The sequence below is a fragment of the Mus pahari genome, chromosome 22 (assembly GCF_900095145.1).
Source record: "Mus pahari chromosome 22, PAHARI_EIJ_v1.1, whole genome shotgun sequence".
Classification (NCBI taxonomy): Eukaryota; Metazoa; Chordata; class Mammalia; order Rodentia; family Muridae; genus Mus; species Mus pahari.
Window position 1 is genome coordinate 24,675,551 of NC_034611.1, and position 27,329 is coordinate 24,702,879.

General features: G+C 40.2%; 1 protein-coding gene across 4 annotated transcripts in view; it reads left to right on the top strand.

Moving 5' to 3' along the window:
* The window catches only part of Nbn (nibrin), a 35,486-nt gene that overhangs the window by 5,209 nt on the left and 2,948 nt on the right, over window positions 1-27,329 (top strand). For all 4 annotated transcript variants that reach the window (XM_021222084.1, XM_029533301.1, XM_029533303.1 and 1 more), the window contains exons 3-14: window positions 945-1,093; window positions 1,420-1,579; window positions 2,304-2,407; window positions 5,999-6,116; window positions 7,411-7,604; window positions 8,479-8,576; window positions 14,001-14,130; window positions 16,923-17,195; window positions 18,228-18,669; window positions 20,917-20,985; window positions 23,229-23,381; window positions 26,013-26,126. In XM_021222084.1, the coding sequence (XP_021077743.1) occupies window positions 945-1,093; window positions 1,420-1,579; window positions 2,304-2,407; window positions 5,999-6,116; window positions 7,411-7,604; window positions 8,479-8,576; window positions 14,001-14,130; window positions 16,923-17,195; window positions 18,228-18,669; window positions 20,917-20,985; window positions 23,229-23,381; window positions 26,013-26,126 (2,004 nt within the window). The remainder of the gene's footprint in view (window positions 1-944; window positions 1,094-1,419; window positions 1,580-2,303; window positions 2,408-5,998; window positions 6,117-7,410; window positions 7,605-8,478; window positions 8,577-14,000; window positions 14,131-16,922; window positions 17,196-18,227; window positions 18,670-20,916; window positions 20,986-23,228; window positions 23,382-26,012; window positions 26,127-27,329) is intronic.

Below are 27,329 nucleotides of genomic sequence, written 5' to 3' on the forward strand. Positions count from 1 at the left end.
AAAACATCCTGTCCTTTATCTTAGTGATGGATTACCCAAGATAAGCAGATTAAAGAGGGGCATACAGACTGGCTCAAGATTTCAATCTGTGGTCTTTTTGCTCATCATTTTGGAACTGTGGCCCATGCCATACACCGTGGAACACTTATAGGAGGCTACTTCCATCCTTACAGCTAAGAACCAGAGCAAAGAGTGGAGGCCCCAGAACTTCTTCCAGGTTGTATGCAAATGTATGGGCACTGACTTTTCCTGCGTAGCACATTTTCAGAGTAGGAATTGATATATGTTACAAGGGAAGATGACACACCTGTGCCTTTTAGCTCCACTGAATGGAACTCAGTCTGTTTTATCACAACCATAGGTGGTAAGGGTGATGAAGTATTTTTAACTTCCTGTGCTTATATTAGTATTTGTGATGCAAGAAAAGCTATTATTTTGTGTACAGAGTACGTATACATTCTGGATATGCTCGGAAAAATTCAGGTTTTAAATCTTTTTTTTTTTTTTTTTTTTTAGGGATGGGGAAAATGATCATTATTGAAATTCATCTAGAAAAAAGTAAAACAGTTGCATTCAGTCAGAAACTCTAGCCTTCTAACCTCATATGATTTTGGTAGTATAAAAAGTGTGTAGAAGAGCATACAGCTGGCATGTTAAACATAAAGCAGACTGCACCAACGGAAAAGCATCAGCAGGATCGGGTTTGAGTGCCTCATGAACTGCAGTCTTAGCAGTGAGATCTGTCCTCAGGGTAGGCTTGGCTTTAAGGAATGACCTTAGGGGAATGCTGGCTGAGTGACTTCCCTGAAGGCCGCTTAAGTGGAATGTTGTCTGTCTACTTAGTTCCTACTTCCCCAGAAAGTTAGTAGTCTTGTGAGACCTACCCTGTAATTACCAAGTAGTAAACGGCTTTGAATCATTTGTTGATTTTTTTTTTTTTTCAGAGTCAAACAGATGAAATTCCTACATTAACAATAAAAGATAATTCTAAGTATGGAACCTTTGTTAATGAAGAAAAAATGCAGACTGGTCTTTCCTGCACTTTGAAGACGGGAGATAGAGTTACCTTTGGGGTGTTTGAAAGTAAATTCAGGTAAGATGTTTCAGAGTTGATATGAAATTCACAGCTGTGTTTGAAATTCTAAGAGACTTGGATAATGAGTTGAAATGGGGTAACTCAGTGAGGCTTTGTGGGCCCTGACAATTGTAACGGGGAACTCAACCTGTTTGGGTCCTCATTGGTTACATTGTCATGTTAATTGGGGTCATTGCTTTTTCTTCATTAGGACTCAAGACTGAAGAAATGATAATTTCTTAGGAAAAATACATTAAAATTAAGATGACTGATAATTTAAATTCTTGTAAGTTGCTGTCACAAGCGCCACAGACTAACGTGATGTAACTTATTTTCACTTGCAGAGTAGAATACGAGCCCTTGGTTGTTTGTTCTTCTTGTTTAGATGTCTCTGGGAAAACTGTTTTAAATCAAGCTATATTACAGCTTGGAGGACTTACCGCAAACAACTGGACAGAAGAATGTACTCACCTTGTCATGTCGTCAGTCAAAGTCACCATTAAAGTAGGTTGGAAGTCTTTCAGTGTCAGTTTACCCTCAGTTACTTAATAGGCACAGACTTACAGTCATTTACTTTGAAACTGTCAGAATGGCTGTGGATTCAAGTGCGACTATCCCATGTTTGTATTTGGGCTTGAATGGCTTTTCATGGTTTATTATCTCAGAGAAGCAGAAGCTCACCAAATTATATTTCAGATTTGGATTTGACATTTTAAAAAGATTTTATGTGAAATGTATTTGATCGTATAGTCCATGTTTCAGTCTAAGGCAGGGACTACAGTTAATGGACTTGCCACTTTTCAAGGTTATCATCTTCCTTCTCCTGTGTCAGGTTGCCTCTCCTGTCCTCATACCATCTCATGGTACCACACTCCTCTTTGGTATTGAAGATTCTGTTCATAAAGACTGTGGAGTTCTTGTAGTTTAGTATTACCTTAGTGAGTCTCACCAACCTAGATATGTAGATATGTGTGTGCCTTTGCAATAGTGATTGAGGGCTTTCTAAATTTGAGTCTTTTTAGAATGGTCATATAAACCTAAGCTATGACCTGAGCTATGACCAAGTACTGACTTTTATTTTAGAATATGTCTCCTTTGTGCATTAAGGGCTTTGAAAGGAGAAGTAGTGTAAAACTGCCTCTTTTTAGTTTATAACTTACACCTTTCTTTTAAATAAGCTGTTGTACGAATGTATGTATTGATAGTTACATTTGATTTTCCATTTTAGACTATATGTGCACTCATTTGTGGACGTCCAATTATAAAACCAGAATACTTCTCTGAATTTCTCAAAGCAGTTGAATCTAAGAAACAGCCTCCAGAAATCGAAAGGTATAGAACTTATGTCAAATATAATAAAATATAGCATAGAAATGAGTAAGTAGGTGTTGGTTTTATGCATAGTAATCCTATGTCAAATATTTCTTGTTACTATGGGACAAATCTTAAATAAGTGTCAATATTTAAATAACAGAATGTAAGGACAGTGAATGACCCTCAGGTGTGGTCAGTAGAGCATGCATGCCGGTACCTGGCGTCATCAGAGAGAAAGCCCCAAAGCAGTGTGGTGCAGCAAGACTCTTGAAGCCACAGAAGCCAGGACTCTGCTCTCAGTTACCTCATGCAAAAATGTGGCTAAGCTGGATGTAGTGGGTTAGCCTACACATTCCTGCTCCAAAACTCAGCAGGGTGCTAAGTCAGAAGGAGGGCGAATACACAGCCAGCACAGACTGCGTGGTGAAACCCTTTCTCAACAAAAAGCACACCTGAGTGTCAGTGGTGACTAATACTTTCTAGCGGAGCTATTTTAGGTCTTAGTAATAAGGTACAGTGTTTAAAGTCTGAGTATGTTGTCTAAAACAAGTGCTTGCTGCTGTTAACTGTAAAAATATCTGAATAGGTTCATACTCATATTTGCTCTTCGTAGTCTGTCAAATATAGAACAGCCGACTTAGGAAACTTATATATTGTGTAGTGATACCTTGAGGTCATATAAACTGTGATTAGATAGGAAGACACTTGGCCTTTTCCATAGGTTCCATGGTAAAGCTGACTGTTGGTGACTCATCGCTATGGGTTACTATCTTCTGTATGTGTAAGTACATGCGCCACAGCAGACAAGGGGAGGTTCTATCCTTCCACTGCTGGGTTCCTGAGATGGAGCTCAGAGCATCAAGCTTAGTGACCAGTGCCTTTCCACACAGAACCATCCCTCCAGCCCTGTTGTTGCCTTTGATTCAGGGTCTCATATGTCCCAGGCTGGCCTGAAACGCACGTGGTCAAAAGATGACCTTGAACTTGTGATTGTCTTGCCCCCTCCTCCTGAGCTGGTGGGATTACAAGTGAGTTCCACAGTTCTTAGTCTCTGTGGAGCTGGAAGTGAACCCAGAGCTTCTTGTATACTTGGCAAACAGTCTACCAATTGGGCTACAGCATCAGCCTTGAAGAAAAAAATTAAATTAGAAGGTTTTGCAAGTTAATTTCCTTTTTTTTTTTTTAACTAATTTTAAACTACCTAATTCAAGTAAATTTTTCCAATACAGATTTTTTTTTTTAAATAACCCTGGCCGGCCTGGCACCCAGTATGTAGGCCAGGCTAGCCTTGAACTCACAGAGATCCACCTGCCTTTGCTTCCTGAGTGTTGGAATTAAAGGTATGTACTCCTGGCTTCACTGCACTTGTTTTAGGGACTATTCATGCCCCTGTTGATTATAGGTGTCTGTGTTTAACTTAGCCAAAAATTAGATTCTTCTGGGTTTTGTTTGTTTGTTTGGATGGTTGATTTGGATTTTTATATGTACATAATTTTAATCTAGGAGGTTTATTTTATAATCTGGTTATCAGATAACACAGTAATTTGGATTCTGATCAATAGTAGGCGATTCTTTGAGTCTGACAGCCTTGTGAGAACAGCTTCAGGAAGCGTCTCTTACACATTTCAAATTTGACTTATCTTTAAACAAAATCGTACTGTCCTTCAGAAGCCTGTCTCTCTGTTTCTGAGAGTCCATTAAGTCCTGTTTATAACAGTAGCTTATGATTTATAGTCATAAGTCATAAACCATTACTGATTACAGGCTGCTTTAGGATGGAGAGCCTGGTAAATGTTTGCTACTGGGTGTATGTCCTGTTGTTGGGGCTTTTAGAATTAGCCATTGAATCATTCTTTTATTAAGATTTCTAGTCAAATTTAACACATAGGACCGAAGTAAATAGCTTTACTCTAGGACAACTTGGAATAACTCCTAACTCACTTCCTATTATAGTAGTCAGTATTTTCTGTTGGCAGTTGACAGTCAAATATTTCATGTTAAGAGCTGGCATGGTGGTACAGTCTGTAATCCTAGCACTCAGTATAGAAAGATGAGGCTGGTCTATGCTCTATAGCAAGACACTGTCTCAGAAAAACACCAAACTATATTAAAAAGTATGGAGTCATTTGCCCAGTAGTAGATCCTTATATCTGTCTGCATCTATTTAAGACCAAATACTTTTTTTTTTTTAAAACAGGATCTCATTGTGTAGGCTGGCTACTCTTTGAGAGGACCCTAGGTTTCTTTCCCAGCCCGGAGATGATAAAGTCACAGTTGTCTGTAACTCTAGTTGAGGCCTACACATGGTACACCAACACGTGTGCAGGTATGCACGCATAAACATAAATATAAACATAAAATTGAAAACAATATTAATAGAAACAAATATAAAAGGGATAACAAAGATATTATAGTAACTCTTGATATCACTATACTTTTAGTTCTGAAAAAAGGTTGACTAGCTCTGAATTTAAATCAAGGGCGTGATGTGGTGGTATTGTGCAGCAAGAGCTGTCCGGTTTAGTACAGTTATGTCTGCATTCTGCAAATCATCAAGAAAACACAATAAGACAGTCACCACTGCGTGTTGCTGATGTGATTTGTGATTCCTTGTTTCTGTAAGGCATTCTCAGTTCTGGGATAGATGAAGTCATCTTTAGAAGACTTGTTGTATCATGCATATTCTAATAGCAAAGTTTACATGTATGTGTCTGATGGTAAGGAAGACAGGGTGGTGTTCTGTTCAGTCAGTACAGAACTCTCATGTTGTAACATGTTCTCTACATGTTCTCTCAGTTATTTCAGACAAGCTGCTCACTGTTGGGAGAGTCTTCATAGATCTCTAGCATTCATATATAGCTTGCTGGCTGTGAAGACTACAGATTCTGCCCGCTCTTTACACGGCCATTTCTGAATCATGTTTGTAGTGAGAAATCTTGGGAGATGAAGTAGTGTCTCTTCAGAAATAGAGCATGCTTGCTGACAGGTAGTTGGGATTCGGGAATGCAGTGCTGGTAACCTTGTAGCATAGGTGATCACTGCCTTCTACACATTCACCAAGGAACTTGGTTAAGAAGATGTGCCACTAACAACCTTTCACCTTTATTTTTCTTTAAATGTGTGTTTTGTTGCAATCATATTTCTTAGTGTATTCATTTTAAGAAAATACAGAGGCATTATACTATCATATATGGAACTGGTATCATATTTTAGGAAAATCCAATTTGGTTATTTTGTTCCAGATAAAACCTTTTTGCCCAAAACAAAACCCTCAAAGTACTGACTTTTGTTTGTTTCTCGTTTCTGTTTTTGTTTTTTTTTTGGGTTTGGTTTTGTTTTTTTTATGACAGGATGTTACTGTGTTGCCCTGGCTGGTCATTATGTTGTAACATGTTCTCTCAATTACTTCATTTCATAATGTAGGCTAAGTTAGCCCCAAATTAGCACTGACTCTGCTTCTGCCTCCTGCAGATACAGACTCAGATCATTGTGCCTGGCTCAAGTAATACTGAAATTCAGCCTTTTTGCTATCAGTCACTTCATTTGCAAATTTAGTAGTAATCATAGAGAATAGTACATAATTAGAGTATATTTTGATTATCTTTACAGTTTTTACCCACCCATTGATGAACCAGCTATTGGAAGTAAAATTGTTGATCTGTCAGGACGACATGAAAGAAAACAGATCTTCAAAGGGAAAACATTTGTATTTTTAAATGCCAAACAGGTAATTTTAAAGCTAGCATACATTAGTATTCCTTTATTATTATTATTATTATTATTATTATTATTTTATTTGTCTATCTAATCTGTGTATGGGTGCAGTTTTTGTTTGTTTTGTTTTTCACTTTTATTTATTTACTTTAAATCAGAGAAAGGTACAGTATCACAGTGACTCTGTGTCCAGCAGCCTTTCCAGGAAGGTTGCTTCTTCGGAATTTGGCACAAACCATGCATGCCACTGTTTCCCTGGGTCCAAGTTACTTTTCCCCAGCTCACTCTGGTTTTGTTTGGTTTGCCTTCAGGAGTCATTGTATTGTTTTTTGCTTTATACACATTAGCACATCTCTTGTCTAAATAGAACTCACTTTCATCCCAGGCCAAAATGTCTTCAGTTTTAAGAAGAGCCCCGTGTTCTCTTTGGTTCTGAAAACCTTGCCTGTAGCCAGCAAAAATGGCTTTACACCACAGCCTTCCAGACACACTTGCTTTTCAGAAGTCCTGTTGCCAGCAGGCCTCCACAGGCGCCAAGATGGTGAAAAGATGTGTATGGCTGTTTTGTCTGCATGTGCATCACATGCATGCCTGGTACCCTTGGAGGTCAGCGGAGGGTGTCAGATGCCCTGGGACTAGAATTACAGATAGTTGTGAGTTACTACCACCTGGTAATTGGAAATTGAAATCCGGTTCTCTGGAAGACAATCCAGTGCTCTTAATCCGTGACATCTTTCCTACTGATACACTAGTGCTCTTATTGACAGCTGGTAGGGCTTCTCGTTTAGGGTTTCTGTATAGGTGTGTGAAGGAAGATAAAAAGCTACCTATGTACCAGAGCCTTCCCGGTGATTATGTATCTGATTATGGTACTTCCTAACACTGGCTGATTGGCCTATTTCATTTATGTGAGCACCTTTGTGGAAAAGACAGAAAGTAATTTTAAGTCCTAACTGGTTTAGCTAACAGAACATTTGCCTTTGTCTTTTGTGTTCCAAAATATGAATTTCAGAAGTTTATGTTGTAGTGGCAAAACTATGCAGGCGACTCACCCCAGGAGCACTGCATCAGAGTGTGGCGAGAAAACTTTGTAGTCAGTGGGCCACAGATGTCGGTGGGGCACAGACGGGGCACAGACGGGGCTGCTGACCTCGGGGCTTTCAAATGGAGGCTCAAGTTCCCCACTAGGAAGGAGGAGGATGCTTCTGTTTTCATTGCCAAGTTAAATTTGCACACAGAGAGAATGTGCTCAGAGCCCTCACTGCAGCTGGTGCTTGGCTTTCTGAAGTGCTTCTTCCCTTTTCCAGCACAAGAAGCTCAGCTCGGCAGTTGCTTTCGGAGGTGGAGAAGCCAGGCTGATGGCAGAAGATGACGAAGAGGAGCAGAGCTTCTTTTCAGCTCCCGGAACCTGTGTTGTTGATGTAGGAATAACGAACACACAGCTCATAATTTCAGAATCCCAGAAAAAATGGATTCATTTGATAATGGATATACTTCAAAGGTACATAGTTCTTCACAAATTAAAAACGCAAGTAGCTTTTACATGCAACTCAGCTAATTCAAAAGAGTATATGAGGGCTTGTCATGCCATGTTCTTGAGAATTGTGATTTGGTGTGCTAGGCAGTGGAATATCTGTATAATTTTATCTAGTATTTTCTATCTTTTGCTCCTTTAATAAACTTTATAGAATTTGCTTTTTTTGGTGGTTGTTTTGTTTTGTTGAGACAGGTTCTCAGTGTGTAGCTCTGGTTGTGCTGCAATTCACAATGTAGATCAAACTGGTTTAGATCTGCCTGCTTCTGCCTCATCTGAGTGCTGGGATTAAAGGCATGTGCCACCACATCCAGTAGTTTCTTAAGCTTAATGAGCTAGTAGTTTTTATGCCGAATATATTGTTGCTGGGATCAAAACTCAAAAAAAATATTTTCTAAAAGTACATAGGATTGAAAAGCTTGCCCTTCATGACTACTTGTTCTTTTATTTTATATGTGTATAATAATGTATATAATTATATATTGTATATAATATTGTATTTAATTATACATATGTATGTACATATGTACATACATATATACTTATATACATATGTGTGTGTGCTCATGCATGCACATGCTAGTTTGGGAAATTAGGAAAAATATCTGTTTTGGAGTGGGGGGGTGTTTTGGTTTTGGGGTTTTTTTTTTATTTTTTACTTTTTGAGACAGAACTGGTTTCATACTTGTTATGTAGCCAAGGGTGACCTTGTTATTCTGTTTATACCATAAATTTTGGTGTCTCTTTGGGAAGAAAAATAGATTTATGAAGCTTGACATTATATTACTGAAAGTTATTAGTTTTAATATACTACTATATTTAAGTTATTTTATTCTCATAGGAATGGTCTCAGACCTATTCCTGAAGCGGAGATTGGATTGGCTGTTATTTTTATGACTACAGAGAATTACTGTAATCCACAGGGCCAGCCTTGTACAGGTAAATAAGACATTTTATTAAATTTTTACAAAATTTTTATGTGTGTGTGTGTGTGTGTGTGTGTGTGTATATATATATATATATATGCTTATTTATGTACTTTACTGTTGTACTTATGAGGTATGACCATATTCACCTTCTTTTAAAGCCTATCTATTTATACATCCATTCATTTACTCATTCAGTACATAGTTCTGCCATAATACTGTGTGTTGCTCTACTTGCTGAAGGTTCATTAGTGAGTGGAGTGAGGAGGACTCGGAGGACTCTGTTCAGAAGGTCAGGGTTTGGAGAGTCAACAAGCAGAGCACACACCTCAGTTCAGGAGAGCTGAGTATGAGGACGAAGCTAACAAGGCTTGTGACTCTAACTGGCAGTGTGCAGGTCCAGACTGGAATGAGGGCAGGGCACTTGAGTCTCCTGCAGCCTGAACTGTGTAGGCAAGGCAGCTGCGTGGGGTCTGACATAGAACTCCACATGGCCCTGGGTGTAGCAAAGAGATCTTAGGGTCCAGAATGGATGTGCAGACAGAAGTAGAAAACTACTGTGGGGCTACTTAGAGATGGTGGCCAAGGTTTCTCTGTTACATTTGGGTTTCTGTGTCTCTGGTTTCTACCAGGTTACCAATCCAGTCAAGATTACTCAAAGAAGCTTAGTATGGAGGCAGGGGAATCATAAATCTAAGGCCAGTTTTGGGGTACATGAATTCCAGACCAGCCTAGACTATACGGCAAGACTACATTTTAAAAATATAAAAATAACGTTCGGTTTTGGAAAAGAGTTTTGCATCGATTTGTATCAACTTATTTTTCTGACATTGTTCCCCAGCCAATAAGACAACAACAGTTGAATTCGCATTTACAATGTCAGCAAGATCTGCTACACGAATACTGTGCCATTTAAAACAAAAATGGTTTATTTTATGTGTATGAGTACACTATAGCTGTCTTCAGCCACACCAGAAGAGGGCATCAGATCCCATTACAGATGGTCGTGAGCCACCATGTGGTTGCTGGGAATTGAACTCAGGATTCTGGAAGAGCAGTCAGAGCTCTTAACCACTGAGCCATCTCTCCAGCCCACTGTGCCATTTTTAACACAGCAGACTTGAGCACCTTGTATTTTAATACCTGCCGTGAGGAACAGTGTCTAAGAATACTGAACAGCTCAGGTTTACTCATATTTCTATTTTTTTTCTTTTGGAAATAAGTTGGTTTATTTCTAATTATTACTTTTAAAGAGTTTTTCCTGCTATTTTGAGAATAAATTACGTCACTCCCCCTTCCCTGTCTTCCCTCTACACCCTCCCTTGCCCTTCCTTCCACTCTTTCAAATTCACGGCCTTCTTTGTCACTTCTTTGTGTGTGTGTGTGTGTGTGTGTGTGTGTGTGTGTGTGTGTGTGTCTGAACATTACCTGCTCAGTCTCGTTTTACTTGTGTGTGTGTGTGTGTGTGTGTGTGTGTGTGTGTGTGTATCTGAACATTACCTGCTCAGTCTCGTTTTACGTGTGTGTGTGTGTGTGTGTGTGTGTGTGTGTGTGTGTGTGTGTCTGAACATTACCTGCTCAGTCTCGTTTTACTTGTATGTTTTCAGGAGTGACCCCTTGGTGCTGGGTATCCAGTTGGTGTGCTCTTCTCTAGAAAAGAGGTCTGCCCGGCTCTGAGCATGCCTCAGTTGCCTGTAGTTCTTTATGTAGTGTTGAGGCCGCCTGGGCTTTCCGCTGACCACTCCGGTGTTAGGGGAAATATTAAGGAGCGTTCAGCACATTCCCACACTTGAGCTGCTTACTCTGCCCGACTGGTCTCTCTGCCTCTAGCTAGCCCCAGCAGCCACTGATTGCGGTGGTTTGCTTGTCTATGGAGCCGCTAGTTCCTTCTCGGCCATAACCCCCCCCCCCGCACCCCTCCCCGTGGACAGTGGTCCCACATTCCAGTAACCCAGTAAAACAAAACTCTAGAAGCTTATAATTAATCTAGAAGCTTATAATTAATCAGTCAGACTTATATTTCAATAAATTCTCAATTCACAAGATGTCCACACAGTAATTTCTGGTGGTATAAGCTGCCCACGTAGATTAGGCAAGTTACCCCATTTATTCTATCCCTGTGTGACAACATATCTACCTGCGGCAGTTACCCCATTTATTCTATCCCTGTGTGACAACATATCTACCTGCGGCAGTTTAAAGCCACATGGATTCTGAACCATCCTGCTCCTCACCCTCCATCTTGCTTCCTCTCCTCTTTCCCGAGTCATCTCAGTCTGTGCAACTCTTAGCTTCACTTCCCTTTTCCCATTCAATCACAGACCTCCTGCTGCACTAATATTTAAATTAATTGGACAGGGAAGATCCTGCTAAACATCACCTTTTCTGTTCAAATACAAAGGAACTTTTCTCTCTAATATAGATTGAGCACAACTTTTACCATTTTGTAACTTATAAGGTATAAGAGAGACCTAACACGCAGTCCAACATTTTTGACAATAAAATAGAGCACTGTTGTCTATACTAACTTAAAGTACTTATAATTCTTCACCTGACTTATGTCCTGGCTTTATAGATTGTATGCCAGCTGAAAACCATCCTTTCAAATCTGTTCTCTCAATGTAAATAGCCTGGGTTGGCTATGAGACTATAAGTAGTCTTTCAACCCTGTCAGAAATCCAAGAATGACCAACATATATGAAAATATAGGGAGCCTAGCACAACTTCCAGAACTGAGACAAATTGTAGAGACAGCTGCCTACCACACAGCCCTAGTATGTCAGGGAGTATGAACATTAGTCTTGAGCCTTCTGACCCAGGATCATCTGACAGACGTTTGGAAAACAGGAGTTAAGGACTAGCCTATTCTGTCTTGGCAAAACTAAGCTGTCATGAATTTGCTATTTGACCCTTAACTCTCAGGCTTAATCATCTCACATCAGTTTATAATAACATATAGAAGAACTGGGTCTAAGCCCTGTACTTTTAAAATTTTTGTATCAATAGAAGAAATTTATACCAATAAGACCCTTGATTTTTACATCAAAATAAATTCTGTACCAGAATAAGAAATTATGACTTCAGCTTAGTAACAGTTATAAAGATTTCTACTAATTGAGATTATGGCTGTACAATCAATTCTAGCTATTTCCTCCCTGTTCCAATTCTGACCATTTCTAAGTTCCCTAGAAAGACAACCTTAGAATAAGCACCTCCAACCCCAAAGCCCAGGGAACTGGGGCAATGACTCTTCATAACGTCTTCAACCTGAATATGGGCGTTGAGATATTTTTGAAGTCAGGGGGAGGGGGAGGGAGAAGGGTTGGGTAGGCCTTAAGAAGGCCACACCAACGATTGATTCCTGAGTGGATCTGGCTGAAAGCCCAAGACATCAGGAGTTCAGTCAGGTCAGTTCAGCATGTCTGACGATGAGACTCAACTTTTTTATTTTTTTATTTTCTGGGATCTAGTTCTCTGGGGTCTCCCTCTATCAAATCTGATCCATCTTACTCTGGAAGGTAATATGGACCTCCCAGTGAATAGACACTAATCACCTCTTTTAAAAATGCAAAGACAAAACCTTAATCCCAGATCAGCATATCCTTTAGCTAATAACCAGAAAAACCTTTATTTTGACCTCTCTCCCAAAGGAATAATATAACCACAAAACTAAAAATCATACCCATCTTGAAAATTTAAACAATCCAAAACAAAAGAAGTAAACTAAAATACTGCATGTGCCTATTCTTAGGCCTTATCTATTTTGCCCAGCAGGAATATTTTATTTATTTTATTAATACCTGTTATAATATTTTTTGTTGATCTCTCTATCTGGAGCCACAGACAATAATTAATGCCTGTACATAGCAGGCAATGATTATCACCGCACTCTCTACTTGGAGTCAGTGACTAATATTTAAATGAATTGGACAGGGAGCATCCTGCCACACTCTGGCATGTCTATTGTTGTCGACCTTATTTAGGTGTGTTTCAGCAGTCATGTTGGTGGGACTGGGTGTTTTTCTCACACTACTAGAAAATACAGTATCTTAACAGACCCCTGACCTCTGACCTCTGCCTCCTCTTCTACAGTGTTCCTTGAGCCTTGGGTATGGGAATTGTTCTGTACCTCGGGACAGGGTACTTTAGAGAGTTCTATGTTTATTTCTCCTGATAGCTTTCCTTTGCCTACTTTCATGAGCAGTGTTTGGACTTCGGCTAATAGACAAGGTAGAGAACATGATCTCCACTTATCCTTGGGGCTGCTGTAGTGTGCTAAACAGTGCCTGTGAAATTGGCCCTATAATGTAGTGTGTTCTGCAACCTTGGTTTAAATAGATAAGGAATATTTGAAATTAGAGTTTAGAAGGAGTGAACCACTTAGGGCTTAATGACTAGGAATCAGTTAGGTATAGAGAGACTGTCAGTCATACTGGTTAGTAATAATCACCGCTGCCTTTGCATGTACAGAAGCTATTGGAAGAATCTTACATGCATCATTACAACTTAGCTTGAAACAAAAGTCTTTTAAAAGATGTTTTATACATTGTATAGGCAAGGATACTAATGTAGAGAGAAGTTAGTCCATTAATATGAGTTTATAAACCAGATGATCCATTCAAACCAAGTCTTACATCACAGCTGCTGTGACTTCTGCTGCATGCGTATAGTCTGAGGGGCTAAGTGAAGCACATTTGTTCTCTTGCTGACCAAGTTCCACGAATATATAATTTGAAGTGCTTGGGACATTTTAAACATGTCACATAACTTCTTTTGCTGGAGTTGTGTTATGATTAATATTTTCCCAGAGTTCACGAATAAAAATCCCTGAGTTTATCCTTAGATTAGAAGCTAAAAATGAACTCTTAACCCTTTAACAAGAAAACTAACACACATATCACCACATTCCTGGAGAGGCCATCCCTTCAGTCTGTTACAAATCTGTCCAACATTTTAGAAGTAGTATTTGCCTTTTGTGTTGTGGGTATTGTGGGCCTGGGGGCCAAATGTGTCCATCATTTAAGGCATAAACAATAAGCATGAAAATAGCCATTGGTGCTGTGGCAGGAGCTTCTCGCATCCAAGCCCCATTTGTGGCATCTGGCCTCTGTTTCTGTTTAATGCTCAGCTGTATATGTATACCACAGAAACAGGTTTTACTTGAAATTGGAATTCTTCAGTTCAGAATATCCTGGGAAGTCGTCGAGACAGCTGGGTGCTTTATTTGGTTGTAAGTACATGTCTCACAAAGCCCTCAAGAGCCACTGGCTTTTTTGTTCAGAGTGACTGGGTGACACAGTCCCTCTGGCTTCTCAGTGCTTCCCTATTGCAGTCCATATATCTGTTTATGTTGCCCCCAAAACAGCTTAAGGTTTTTATAATTGTTTCCATCTTATGAGTAATTGTTGTGATTTTTTTTTTCCTTGCATGATTACAGAATTAAAGACAACGACTCCAGGACCAAGCCTTTCCCAAGGCCTGTCAGCCAATGGAAAAATAGTCCCAAGTGCTCCAATGAATATGACCACATATGTAGCTGACACAGAATCAGAACCAGCAGATACATGGTAAAGCGTCTCTTAGCATGCTGTTGTAATGATTTTATCCAGGAAGGGAATATTCAAGTAAAAGTTACTGTCTTTATCAAGACAAAACATGGGATGGAACGCCAGGGAAAATGATATCTCACAAGATCATCAAAGTTTTTCCCCTCCCCTTCCCTTCCCTTCCCTTCCCTTCCCTTCCCTTCCCTTCCCTTCCTTTCTTTTAGATAATTACACCGTTTTCTTCTTTCCTTTCCTTCCTCCAAATATTCCCTGTTCTGCCCTACCCCCAATTCATAGCCTGTTTTTTTTTTATTGGTGTGTGTGTGTGTGTGCGCGCGCGCGCGCGCGCGCGTGCACGCGCCTACTTGTATTCCTAAATGCATACCTACAACCCACTCAGTCTGTGTGATATCACTTGTATGAATGGTTTCAGGGCTGACCGTTTGGTACTGGTGCGCTCATTGTTTCCTGGGGAAGACTTTTTCCCACTCTCAGCATTCCTTTGTTGGATATAGTTCTTTCAGCAAGGAAGTGTTATGGACCTGTGAGGTCTTGATCTTTGTTATAGATGCTTAACTCTGTCATTGTAGAATCAGAGTAGCTGTAGACCCCAGGTGGCTAAGTGACGGGGGTAGTGTAGCAGAGCTGAGTTAGTCCACAGGCTGTTCTGTTACTGCTGTAGGGTAATTTTTATTAGTCTTTCAAATGTGTTTTAAAGAGTAAAAGTATTTGTGACTAATGAAATAAATTTAAAATATAGTAGCCCATACACATATGCATTTTTAATTACCCATAATACATCATTGTTTAAAAGTACTGAATGGAAAAATTGCTGAAACTAAAAATGTCTAAGTTTTAACCTAACACTTCTGAAGAACATGATGAAATATGGTAGCACAGCAGTTCTCAACCTTCCTAATGCTGTGACCCTTTATTACAGTTCCTTATACTGTGGCCAATCCCAACTATAAAATTGGCACTTCATAACTGTAACTTTGCTACTATTATGAATCTTTAATGTAAATATCTGTATTTTCTGATAGTCTTAGGTGACCCAAAGGGATCAGGACCCACAGGTTGAGAGCCACTGTCACGTTATCTTAGCTACGTGTACTTGATTTCTTTGTTCAGTGGGTCCCTGCTGTCTATGCTACCGCCTGTTGGTCACTAAGAGCTGTTGTGCTTTGGAATGAGTGGCTTAGGGCTTCAGTGCTTACATTCATGTAGTTATACATCGTGGCCTGATGCTAGCTCACAGTGCCTACGCCATTCATCTACTTACTTCTTATCATAAGAAGGGTGGGTATAGTGCAGTAAGATAGTTTGGGAGACACCACATTCATGTAACTTTTATTATAGTACATGGTAATTACTAATGTTTTAGTTTCTACTGTTAACCTCTAATTTAAGCCTACTTTATAAATTAGTGATACGTATACATAAAAATATGTATTTATATAATTTGGCACTATCATTGCATTCCGGCCTCACATGCCAGGTGATCTTAGAATGTATTCCTCTTGAATTTGGATATATTATTATAAATATGTTAGTTTGTATAATTGTTACAGATAGCCATCCAGCAATGACCACACAGACACAGCTTGTAGCCAGTTAAAAGTTTTTTCCAGGCCTCTGGACTACATTTAAGTATTTGGACCTAAGTGTAGCCCTAAGCATTTAGATCCAGGAAGCTTTTAAAGGCAAAAAACCATATCCTCAGCAGCTATGGAGCAGGGAGTGTTGTACAAACAGACAGTGTAATGGACGCTAAAATAAATTAGCTGGGGCATCTTGGCCTTGGGTCCTAGAGTAGAGCTGGGTAATTTGCCATGTGATTCTCTATCAAGGAGATTAGATTCTATTAAACCTGAAATAGCCTCAGTAAGAATACAGGATGGAGGAACTTCTGGACTGTTTTGCCATGTTACATAATACCTGTAATTAAATATTGCTTATAATTTGGGAGATACTGTATTAGGTCAGCTTTGATATCCAGATAGTTAATATTTGTCCATATATGTCATTTTTCTGTTTTTTTTTTTTAATTTGAAAAAATTGTGTTTCTTTTTAGTTTTTGTTATTTCTGTGATAGTTTTCATTTATGTCTTATTTTTAATATTACACAAAAACATGTTCTATTAAGATATTTAATACACTATGTTAGATTGTGTATAAATGTATACTATTGTGGGCAGTACTTGTAAAAGAAATAGTTGATTTTTAGTAGTTGCTTGAAAGAGCTTTATTTTTGTTTGTTATTTGGTCCATTCTATCATATTGCACAAAACAATGTATGTCTATAAAATATTTTTCTAGTAGTCTGGACTTCTACAGTAAAGGCTACCATCTGGCTAGATAGTCAGATATCAGTCGTCCAGGGTGATTTAAATGCACACATAGCAATCCCTGTGTGATGCTGAAATCATACAGTTTTCTTGATTTCCTATATTTCATTGTAACACTTTCTTTCATGAAGATAATTTTAAAATGCTTAAAGAAAAATTACAGAGGCTTCCCACCTGGTTGAGTATACAGTAGGATGCTAGGCTAGGGTGGTGAGTGTATCTGACAGGGTTTCTAGGAGAGCACCTGAAGGTGTGTGCTGTGAGGAGCCTGCTGGGCTGTGTGCCAAGAGTATGATGTCACCCTTCAGGCACGAGGCAGCCAGGGCTCTGCTCTCTTGGAATGGGAAAATACGTTAGCTGAATTATTTTCTACTCTTCTGAAGTTGTTTTTATCGGAACATTGAGAGCGCTCTATTTGTGAATAGACGTTGTGCTAATTGTTTGCCTCTCTGTCCTTCCCTGTAGTATGCCTTTGAGTGAAAGACCAAAAGAGGTAAAGACCCCTGGTCTGGAACAAAGCTCCAGGAAGCTTTCACAAGAAACATGCAATATAAAGGAGGCCCCTAAACCAAGCTCCAAAGCTAGTAATGTGGCATCGGATACGCTGGTTAGGGGAAAGACCCCGAGCTATCAGCTTTCGCCAATGAAATTTCCTGCTGCAAATAAAAATAAAGATTGGACTTCTCAGCAGCAGCAGAACTCCATCAAAAACTACTTCCAGCCATGCACCAGAAAAAGGTATTTTATGTTGTCAATAATTCCTCTACTGTCTCTCTGAAGAACACAGTTCAATAGTTAGTTATAGAGCAGTATTTTCTTTGGCCCGTTTTGTTGAAAAGTAAACAGAATGTTATCTATAGAAAGTATGTATTTGGGTTTTTAGAAATTATTCTCCTTCTCCCCCTCTCTGTCTCTCTCTTGTCTCTGTGTGTGAGTGTGTGTCTGCCTGCACATGTGCACGCGCGCGCACACACACACACACACACACACACACACACACACACGCTCATGTGTGATAGAATGTTTTTGGAGGTCAGAGGATAACTAGTAGGTGTGAGTTTTCTCCTCACCGTGAGGGTCCTTGGATCCACTGCAGACTGTCAGTGTCTTAGTAAGGTTTTCTATCTTCGATGAAACGCCATGACCACAAAAGCCAAGTTGAGAAGGAAAAGGTTTGTTTGGCTTACACTTCCAGGTCATCATTATGGGGAGAAGTCAAAGCAGGAACTCAAGCAGGGCTGGAGCCTGAGGCAGGAGCTTAGTACTTCGTGAGTGAATGATGTACTGTTGTATAGAGGACTGTTAGAGACACGGTCACATACTAATTTCAGTATTCAGTTAATGTGTGCTCTAAGCTTAGCCTGTTTGGCTTGACTTCTTGACTCCAGCTCTCTTTAACTCATCAGCTTATAGGCCCAGGTAGAAAGGTTTTCATTGCCCATGAATTCCCTACACCGCTGAATAACGTGCTGCCTTTTGCCAGCAGGTCCTGTGTATTTTTATGTATTTCTCTTTTCCCTCACATTAGTTTATCGGATGATTCTATATTAGCAGAGGGGACAGGGCTCTTCAAATGCTTTAAACACAGGATCCATCTGTTTTGTCAACACAGTAGAAGAATATGAAGCACATACCACTGGGGTGACTGATTTTCAGTAATTTTGTTAATAAAGTCAGGAGAAGATTATGAATTTTCTGGACTGAATAGTAAGTAATAACAGTTTAAACAAAATTCCTCATTCCAACTTTGTTTTCCTTTTCAAACCTAAGGGAAAGGGATGAAGAAAATTCAGAACGGTCCTCATGCAAATCATCAAGAATGGAACTGTCCTGTTCTCTTTTAGAACAAACACAACCTACTGGACCCTCACTGTGGAAAAGCAAGGAGCCTCAGTCTCAGAATGAGACTCTGGACGGGGAAGCCGACACCTCATCAGTGGGTGGGGTAGACATACAACTCAACAGTAAGAGTCCTGACAGGAAACCATTCCCCACAGAAACCCTTAGACCAAGAAAAAGAAAAGAAGTTGATTTAGCTACAGAAGAGGAAGTATTGGAAGAGTTACTGAGGAGTACAAAGCCAGAGTTGGCAGTTCAAGTGAAGGTTGAAAAGCAGGAGGCAGATGTCACCATCAGAAAAAAGTCAAGGATGGACACAGAGGGGAATCGGCCCCTGAATGGTGGATCAGTGCCAGAAAGCAACAGCGCTCTTGTAAGTAACTGTTTACTGTACTGTGAGACAAGATCTCATAGACCCGAGGCTGGTCTCAGATGAGATGCATAGGGACAGATGATCTTAAACTTGGATCCCTCTGCCTTCATGTCCTGAGTGCTGTGATTGCAGTGGAGATCTTTAGACGGCCTTGGCTCCTTAAACTCTATCCCAGGTGGCCCACTGCACACAGTGAGCACAGACCTGCAGAGGAGTGGTTGTTGTTAGAGTCACAGAAGCCCTTGCTCTGCCTCTGCCTCACACTTAGAATCCAGATAGGAAGAGACAAAAATTGAGTACCATGTACCCATGGACACCACTAAAATAGCATTCTGTGAAACAGCAAAAGGCTTGCATTTAATATGAAAGGGTTTGTGATAATGTAACCAGACAGTAAGATTATGTTACTGTCTGTCTTAGGGTTTTACCACTGTGAACAGACACCATGACCAAGGCAACTCTTAAAAGGACACCATTTAATTGGGGCTGGCTTAGAGGTTCAGCCATTATCATCAAGGCAGGAGCATGGCAACGTCCACATAGGCATGATGCAGGCAGAGCTGAAGTTCTACATCTTCATCTGAAGGCTGCTGGCAGAATACGACTTCCAGGCAGCTAGGATGAGATTCTTAAGGCCCATGCCTACAGTGACACACCTACTCCAACAGGGCCATACCTTCTAATTGTGCCACTCCCTAGGCATATTCAAACCATGACACTGTGGTATATGGTCTCATTGTATAATTTTATTCATATTTTACTATCTTGAAATTTACAGCAAACTGGTTTAAGCAAGGGTGCAGCAAACCACCGGTCAGAGCCCTCCATATGTCAGGAAAGGTTCTTATTGTAGATATGATAGATATGACAGAGAGAATAACCAACCACAGCATTTGCGGAGGTCTAAAGCAGCATGGCTACCTCAGTGGGGCAGAGAGGAGCCCAGCAGACAGAGATATCTCTCTGTGCAGAGGCATTGGGGAGGGGCGCTCGCCCATTGTAAAGAAAAGGTAGCTGTAGGGTCAGGGGATGGAAGCCTGTAAACTGGAGCATCATGGGAGTTTAGGGGGCTTTGGTACACATAAGAGGTACAAGTTAATAGGGACCAGAGGAGCCTCAAGGTTACCATAGCACTTTACTATGTAACTAGATGCCCCATTTGCCCATCTCCAGGAGGAACAGATGATTAAGCGGCTCTTTCTGTGGCAGACAGCAGTCCATTTCGCCAGCTCCTGAGGAGCGCTGCCTTGGAGCTTTATCTGCCCACCTGTACTGTAGTGCAGCCTGAGCTGAGCCCAGGTTCTCATCTTGAGACATCAAAGTCATGCTTTGTTGGGGTAGGGGCTAGTATTGGGGGTTCCCTTTGGATCTCATGATGACATTATAAATAAAATGAAGGAGTTAAGAGAAGGGGAACAGGGTTGGGGGGATATAGGGAACTTTCAGGATAGCATTTGACATGTAAATAAAGAAAATATCTAATAAGAAAAAAGAAACAGAAAAAAGAGAGAGAATAAACAAGTTAGGATCTATTTAAAAATAGATCACTATATTCTAGAACTAACTTGTTTTTAGTAAGACTCTTTTCAGAAAGATATCAAAAAGTATTAAGGACATTTTATTTTTCTGGTACTCAGGAGGCAGAGGCAGGCATATCTTGTGAATCTGAGATCAGTCTGGTGTCCTTAGTAAGTTCCCAGCCAGGCAGGCCTACACCGTAAGACCCTGTATCCCAAAACAAATGAAAAAAAACAAAGCACAAAAACCCTCACCTTGTAATTTTAAGGTAATTGTTGATTCTCTTGTATATGAGATAAGTGGTATAGAGAGAATCTGTGAGCCCTTCAATCGACTTTCTTAGTTACTTGGACAGCATGATACACTAAGCATCACATATAGGAGTGGTATAGTTAGCCAACCTTACTCAGTAAGATTATTCTTCATTTGATTTTCTTAACCCATTTTGAGGATTTATCTTTGTAAATGTGTATAAAGGAAGGTTGATCAGCAGCCTATTGATAAACTGCCATCCCAGACAGATATAGCATCTTCTTTATAATTTTTTTTATAATATAGGTTAACTGTTAATGTAATTTTCTGGCTATGATTTTATAACTTTATGTTGTGTTTACATTTTGTTGGATATAATTTACTTTTATTTTCAGGGTCATAGTATGATTGTTTTTGAGGTTTTTAAAGAGATTATTTATAACTCCTATGAACAGTTTTTTTTTTTTATTTTTTTAGCAAGAAGATGAAACAGAAAAGAAAGATGAGCTTCAGACAAAATCATGGTCAACAAAACATGAAATAGCTGTAAGGAAATTCTTGTTTTATTCTTACACACATTTGACTTAAAATGACTGTCATCATATACATTTCTGAAAGTTTACATTTCTTTTTATAATTCTGGTCCATTTAGGGATTTGCCTATTCTGTAAATAGATTATGCTATAGCCATGAGACATTAAAGAGGATAGAGAATCTTCGGCTTAACCCCTTTCTCTTTACTGCATGGGTACAGTCTTGAGCAAATGGTTTTCTTAAGGAAAGTTGTTTATAAAACAACTGACAACTGAAGCTTTTCCAGCAGGGTTGTTGTTTATATCAAAATACAGTAATGCATATGTGATACCTGGAAGTTCCAAAAGAATTAGGCCAGTTTTACTTAAGTAAGGTTCTGATTACATTCATTATCATCAGATGAGTTTCTGTGGGGGCTTTTTTTGTTTTTGTTATTTCTATCTGCACTCATCATGCATATAAATTATATAGTTCATCAATTAAAAGAATTAATAGCTGGGTGTGGCCTATGCCTTTATTCCTAGTAAGGCAGAAGCGGGTGGATCTCTGTGAGTTCTAAGCAAGTCTGGGCTACATAGCAAATTTCGGGTTAACCATGATTTCATAGTGAGACCCTTTCTCCGGAAAAGACAAAAAGAATTAGGATGGTCAGTCTTGACGTGTAAGTATTAGGATGAATTCGATTAGATAAGGATTAACAGATCCAGGCTATGAATTTTAAGTCATTACAGTTATAACTAAGTCCAAACACATCCTTGTTAATCAGAATAGGAACTATTATAATCAATACATTTTTGCCAATGAGAAATGAGTTTTTTTCCTGTAGCATAAAAACCCAGATTCAAGGAACTCTTGAAAAGCATATCTGTAAAAAGATGGCAAGAAGCCTGAAGCAGTGGTAGTCAGCAGGCAAGAACATGGTGGATGGGGCAAGACTTCCCATCCCGATTCGTTTCAACTTTGGAAGTGGTGATTGTGTGGTGTGCAGTTAGATGTTGCCAAGGAAAATTGGGACCTTTCTGTCAATCAGTGCAAGCCTTAACCATTGCAGCTTTGGGCACATCTCATCGTTTTGTTGTACATACTTTTCTTATGCAGTGGTTTTACTGGGTTTTACTTTTATTAATTGAAAAGCTGTACTGGATCAGGCCAGCAGCATCTAGCCAGTGACATGGTTTTGGGGTGCAGGTTTGGTTTTGGTGAATGCCCTGGAGCTTCTGGTCCATCCAGTAAAATAATCATCACTGATATGTATTACATATCACAGTCTGATTGAGAAATGGCTCGTTGTATAGATAAGAGAAGATTGATGATATTCAAGCTGTTGTTCTTATTATCATCATCATCATTATTATTATTGCTCAGGTCACAAGGCACCCCTTTTCACCTTTCCAGTTTACTCCAGATGCTGAGCAATAGTTGAACGGTCCCCATGGTCCCCATTCAGTAACTTTTCTTGTAGTTGTAAGATCTTGCCAGACCTCTTGAACAATCACTGCATTATATGTTCATTATATATTCATATGTTCTTGGGTCAAGTGCTTTGCATGTAGTTTCTGCTGCCTTATGTGCCATTTTGAACTCAACAAGCCCACTCAGATTTCCTTTTTTTCTAACACCATTTTTATAATATAAAATGAATATAAAATAAGCAGAAAATAAAGTCTTTATAAAAACATAAAGCAGTAAATATGCATTGCAATTCATATTCTGAAATCATATTTGTTGAGAATGTGTTTCAGTATCATAGAGTATGTTTTAACAATGTAAAACAAAACCTACTACCAATGCGATAGTAGTAAATTACATAAGCACAGAACCTCACAGAACAGATTATCAGTTAATGACCAAGTGTGATCAGAATTCTAGATGTGTTAAAAATATAAATATAGTGGGTGGGGATCTATAGAATGGAATGTTTATTAGTCATGGCACCCAGTATTAATGGGAAAGAAGCAGACTGTAATGACATACATACATCAGGAGAATATCTATAAGAAGGAAGCTTGCTGAGGTGAAAAATACTGTGCACATTATAGACTTCTAGGTGGACATGCTGTAGATGTTTTCAGAACTGTACAGTTCCTGAGTCATTTTCTGGTTTTGAAGTAGATATGATTGATCCCAAACAGAAAGGTCAGGTGCCAGAAACAACTCTGTTTTCCCTTGGGTATTTGGACTTTTTTCTGTTGATCTCTAAATGACAGATTTCCCTTCCCTTCTGATCTTATCTACCCACTTAATGTCCACTTAAGAATAGTGATAATCTTCAGGACAGCAGTGAAGAACTTCCAAGAAAACTGCTGCTGACTGAATTTAGGTCATTGGTCGTCGTCAGTAACCACACTTCCAGAAATCTGTGTGTAAATGATTGTGGTCCACTGAAGAATTTCAAGAAATTCAAGAAGGTAAGTGTCTTTACTAACTCTGTCGCCAGAGGGCAGTGTTTAGATTGTTGTTAGATAATATGGCACTAAATACAAATAAAAGGAGTAGTTAATGGGATTTTTTTCTGTTTTGTTTTGCATTTTAAACTAGTTTGTTTTCTGTTGTGTGTTATGTTGGAGGTTAGAAGACAGCTTGCAGGCGTCAGTTCTTTTCTTCCACAATGTAGGTTCTAGAGTATGAAGTCTTGATTGTCAAGGGTGACGGCATGTGCCTTTAGCTAATGAATCACCTGGCCAGCCTCTAAAAGTAGTATTTTGAAAACCTGTTCTATTTCTTCTCCAACAAACAGTTAAGGAAAAAAAATGACTGAAAGACAACACAAACTATTGATAAATACAGGACATTTAGAAATGTACTGAATGATTACTTAGTTCTGAGGTTGCTGTTTTCCCCAACTTAAGAATTAAGTAGCTTTATTACTAAGGACAGAGTCACACTGGTTCTAATGTTGATCTGTGACTACCTGAAATCGTTCTTCACCTCAGGACTTTATGAAGATAAGAGAGTTAAAGAAATAGTCAGATTCAGTAGTGAAATTTCATGGTTGGGATAGTATAAGTGAAACTGTACTCTGTCACTGTCAGACCTGATGCGTGTATACTGTATCACATCACTTTCCTCTGTTACTATCATTAGACCTGATGTGTGCACTGTATCACATCACTTCCCTCTGCCACTGTCAGACCCGATGTGTGCACTGTGTTACATCATTTCCCTCTCTGACAATGTCAGACCTGATGTGTGCACTGTATTTACATCACTTCCCCTTCCTTTTACTCCCTCAATTCCTCCCATGTTTTCCCACTCCTCGTCAAAGCCAGAGCCTCTTTTTCTTTCATTATTATTTGTTATCTACACACAAATTAATAAATAGGCAGAACCTACTGAGTGTTCAGTGGCACTCCTGCTTGGGACTGTGATAGCGAGTTTTCAGAACGGAGGTTTCCAGGTCAAATCCAGCTCGATTCTTCCAGCTCCTGTGCTTTCAGCAATAGGGACTTGACTTCAGCCTCTGGGAGGCAGGCCAGGGCTATGGCAACCGCCCATATTATTTTGGGAGTTGCTTGGATTCCTCTAACCAACAACTCAAAAGGCGATTCCTCATGTCTAGTACTAGAGGTTTTGTTACTGTATTGCTCTTGGAGGGAATATTTTTACCCTAAGTAAAATAATTTCATTAAAATAATAATACATGAGCATGTGCACATGTGTGCACACATGCTCAGACACATTTACACACTTACACCTGGAACTTCTGATCCTCCTTTCTCCACCCAATCCTGGGTATTGGGGTTCCAGGAATGCACCATTCTGTGCTGGGATCTAACTCAGCCCTTCACGCATGCTCAGCAGACACTGTGCTGGCTGAGGAGTAGTTCTGACACTGTTGCTCATTTTATTTTAAAACATTTATGTAGGGTTGGCTGTTTGCTTGCTTATTTTGTGTGTAAGGCTATACACATGCCACAGCACGTGTGTCTGAAGATCACGGGACAACATGTGCGAGTTGTCTCTCCTTCCACTGTATGAGCCGTGAGAATTGAACTCAGGGCAACAGACTTGATGGCAGGCAACTTCCCCCTCCCCCGCCCCCCGGAGCCAGCCCGTCTTACATGAGGTGGGAGCTTGCCTGGAACTTGGTGTGTACCCAGGCTTGCTTTGAACCATGTAACCTTATTGCCCCAGCCTTTCTTTTTTTTTTTTTCATCTATTTTTTTTATTATTATTTTCTTTATTTACATTTCAAATGCTATCCCGAAAGTTTCCTATACCCCTCCCCCCACCTCTGCTCCCCTACCCACCCACTCCCACTACTTGGCCCAGGCCTTGCCTTGTGCTGGGTCATATAAAGTTTGCAAGACCAAGGGGCCTCTCTTCCCAGTGATGGCCGATTAGGCCATCTTCTGCTACATATGCAGCTAGAGACATAAACTTAGGGGGTACTGGTTAGTTCATATTGTTGTTCCACCTACAGGGATGCAGCCCCCTTCAGTTCCTTGGGTACTTTCTCTAGCTCCTCCATTGGGGACCCTGTGTTCCATCCCAATAGCTGGCTGTGAGCATCCACTTCTGTGTTTGCCAGGCACTGGCATAGCCTCATAAGAGTCCGCAATATCAGGGTCCCTTCAGCAGAATCTTGCTGACATGAGCATTAGTATCTAGGTTTGGTGGCTGATGATGGGATGGATGCCCCAGCCTTTCAAGTGCTGGGACTATAGGTTAAACTTTGAAAAACTTAGAATAAGATGCAGTGTTTTAAACTATAGTTTGTTTTTTTGGGGGGTTGCTTTGATTGCTAGGTAATGAATTAAAGCAATTTAAACATAAAACCTACAATTAAAACTTCTAAGTGTTTTTCATTCGTGTGTAAGTCTTAGCGGCATATCTAGCTCTAGATACAGTAATAGCAGAAAAGGGTGGAAATGCATGGGTGTGGCCCAGGTGTCAGTGTCTCATTTTCGCTAATAGAATATACACACCTTAGACATTTATGCACAACTTCCACTGTTTGTATTTTATTTCTTTTTTTAAAAAAAATTAGTCTTCTTCCTTTGTGACTATGCTTACCCTCACTGCTTCCTGTTTCGCAGGCTACATTTCCTGGAAGAGGAAAGCTCCCGAACATCATTGGAGGATCAGACTTAGTAGGTCACCATGCTCGAAAGAATACCGAATTAGAAGAGTGGCTGAAACATGAAATGGAGGTAAGTAGGAAGTGAGGCCCCCACGCTTGGGATTGCACTTTAGCCTTTGGGACTCGTTAGTGTGGGTGGTACATATGCATGTGTGACTGTGAGTGTCGGGGTGTGCCTGTGCACACGTGGCAGCCAGAGGTTGATTGCAAGAGTCTTTTATTATTACCCCTTTTTGTACGTATTTGTTTATTTCTGAGACAGGGTCTCTCACTGAATCTGGAGTGCCAGGTGCTCAGCTGTCCCCTACTTATCTTTCTTTCCCCTAGCGCAAAGATGACTGTGTGTACCCAGCTCTTCTGTGGGTGCCAGGGCTCTCACGCTAACACACTTGCACAGCATGCCCTTCATCCACAGAGCCATCTCCCTGGTCTCAAGTAAATTCATCTTACAAGCAAACTTAAGTGACTTTAGTGACCTGAGGCAGGAGCTGATGCAGAGGCCATGGAGGGATGTTACTTACTGGCTTGCTTCCCCTGGCTTGCTCAGCTTGCTCTCTTATAGAACCCAGGACTACCAGCCCAGAGATGGCACCACCCACAGTGGGCCCTCCCCCCTTGATCAACAACGGAGAAAATGCCCCACAGCTGGATCTCATGGAGGCACTTCCCCAACTAAAGCTCCTTTCTCTGTGATAACTCCAGCCTGTGTCAAGTTGACACAGAACCAGCCAGTACACCAAGGAGAAGGGAGCCGCACCAAACACACACCAATGCTCCTTGGATGCTTGGGAGAAGTTAAATGATGGCGCAGCTGGTGGCCTTTTCCATCTTCTGTTCCTTTCCCTAGGAGTTAGAGAGGTGCTTCATGAGTGCTGGGTGCATACTGCCAACGCCAAATGCCTGGTTTGTTGCCACAGAGGTTTCGGCGTGTATACAGCTGATGCACACACAGCTGAGCACACTGCTCGGTGACATCTTGCCCTAGGCTTCTCCCCACTACCTCCTGTCCTTCATCTGGACTCTTGTTTTTTGTCTGACCTTCTGCTCGTGCTGCACACCCTTCTTAATTTTCCCAATCACTGGGCCAGTTCTTAAAGTTTCCTTGAATTGCTGATGTTGTGATTTCTGTGAATCAGACACAATCTAACTCTGCTACCTGACTGGAATACATTCCTCATTGTGTAGTAGACACTAAGTAAATACTGAAGAAGTTGCCCTTGAACGTGACTACATGTGGAAAACTGTCCCGCGCTACCTTCTCGCCAGCAAGAAA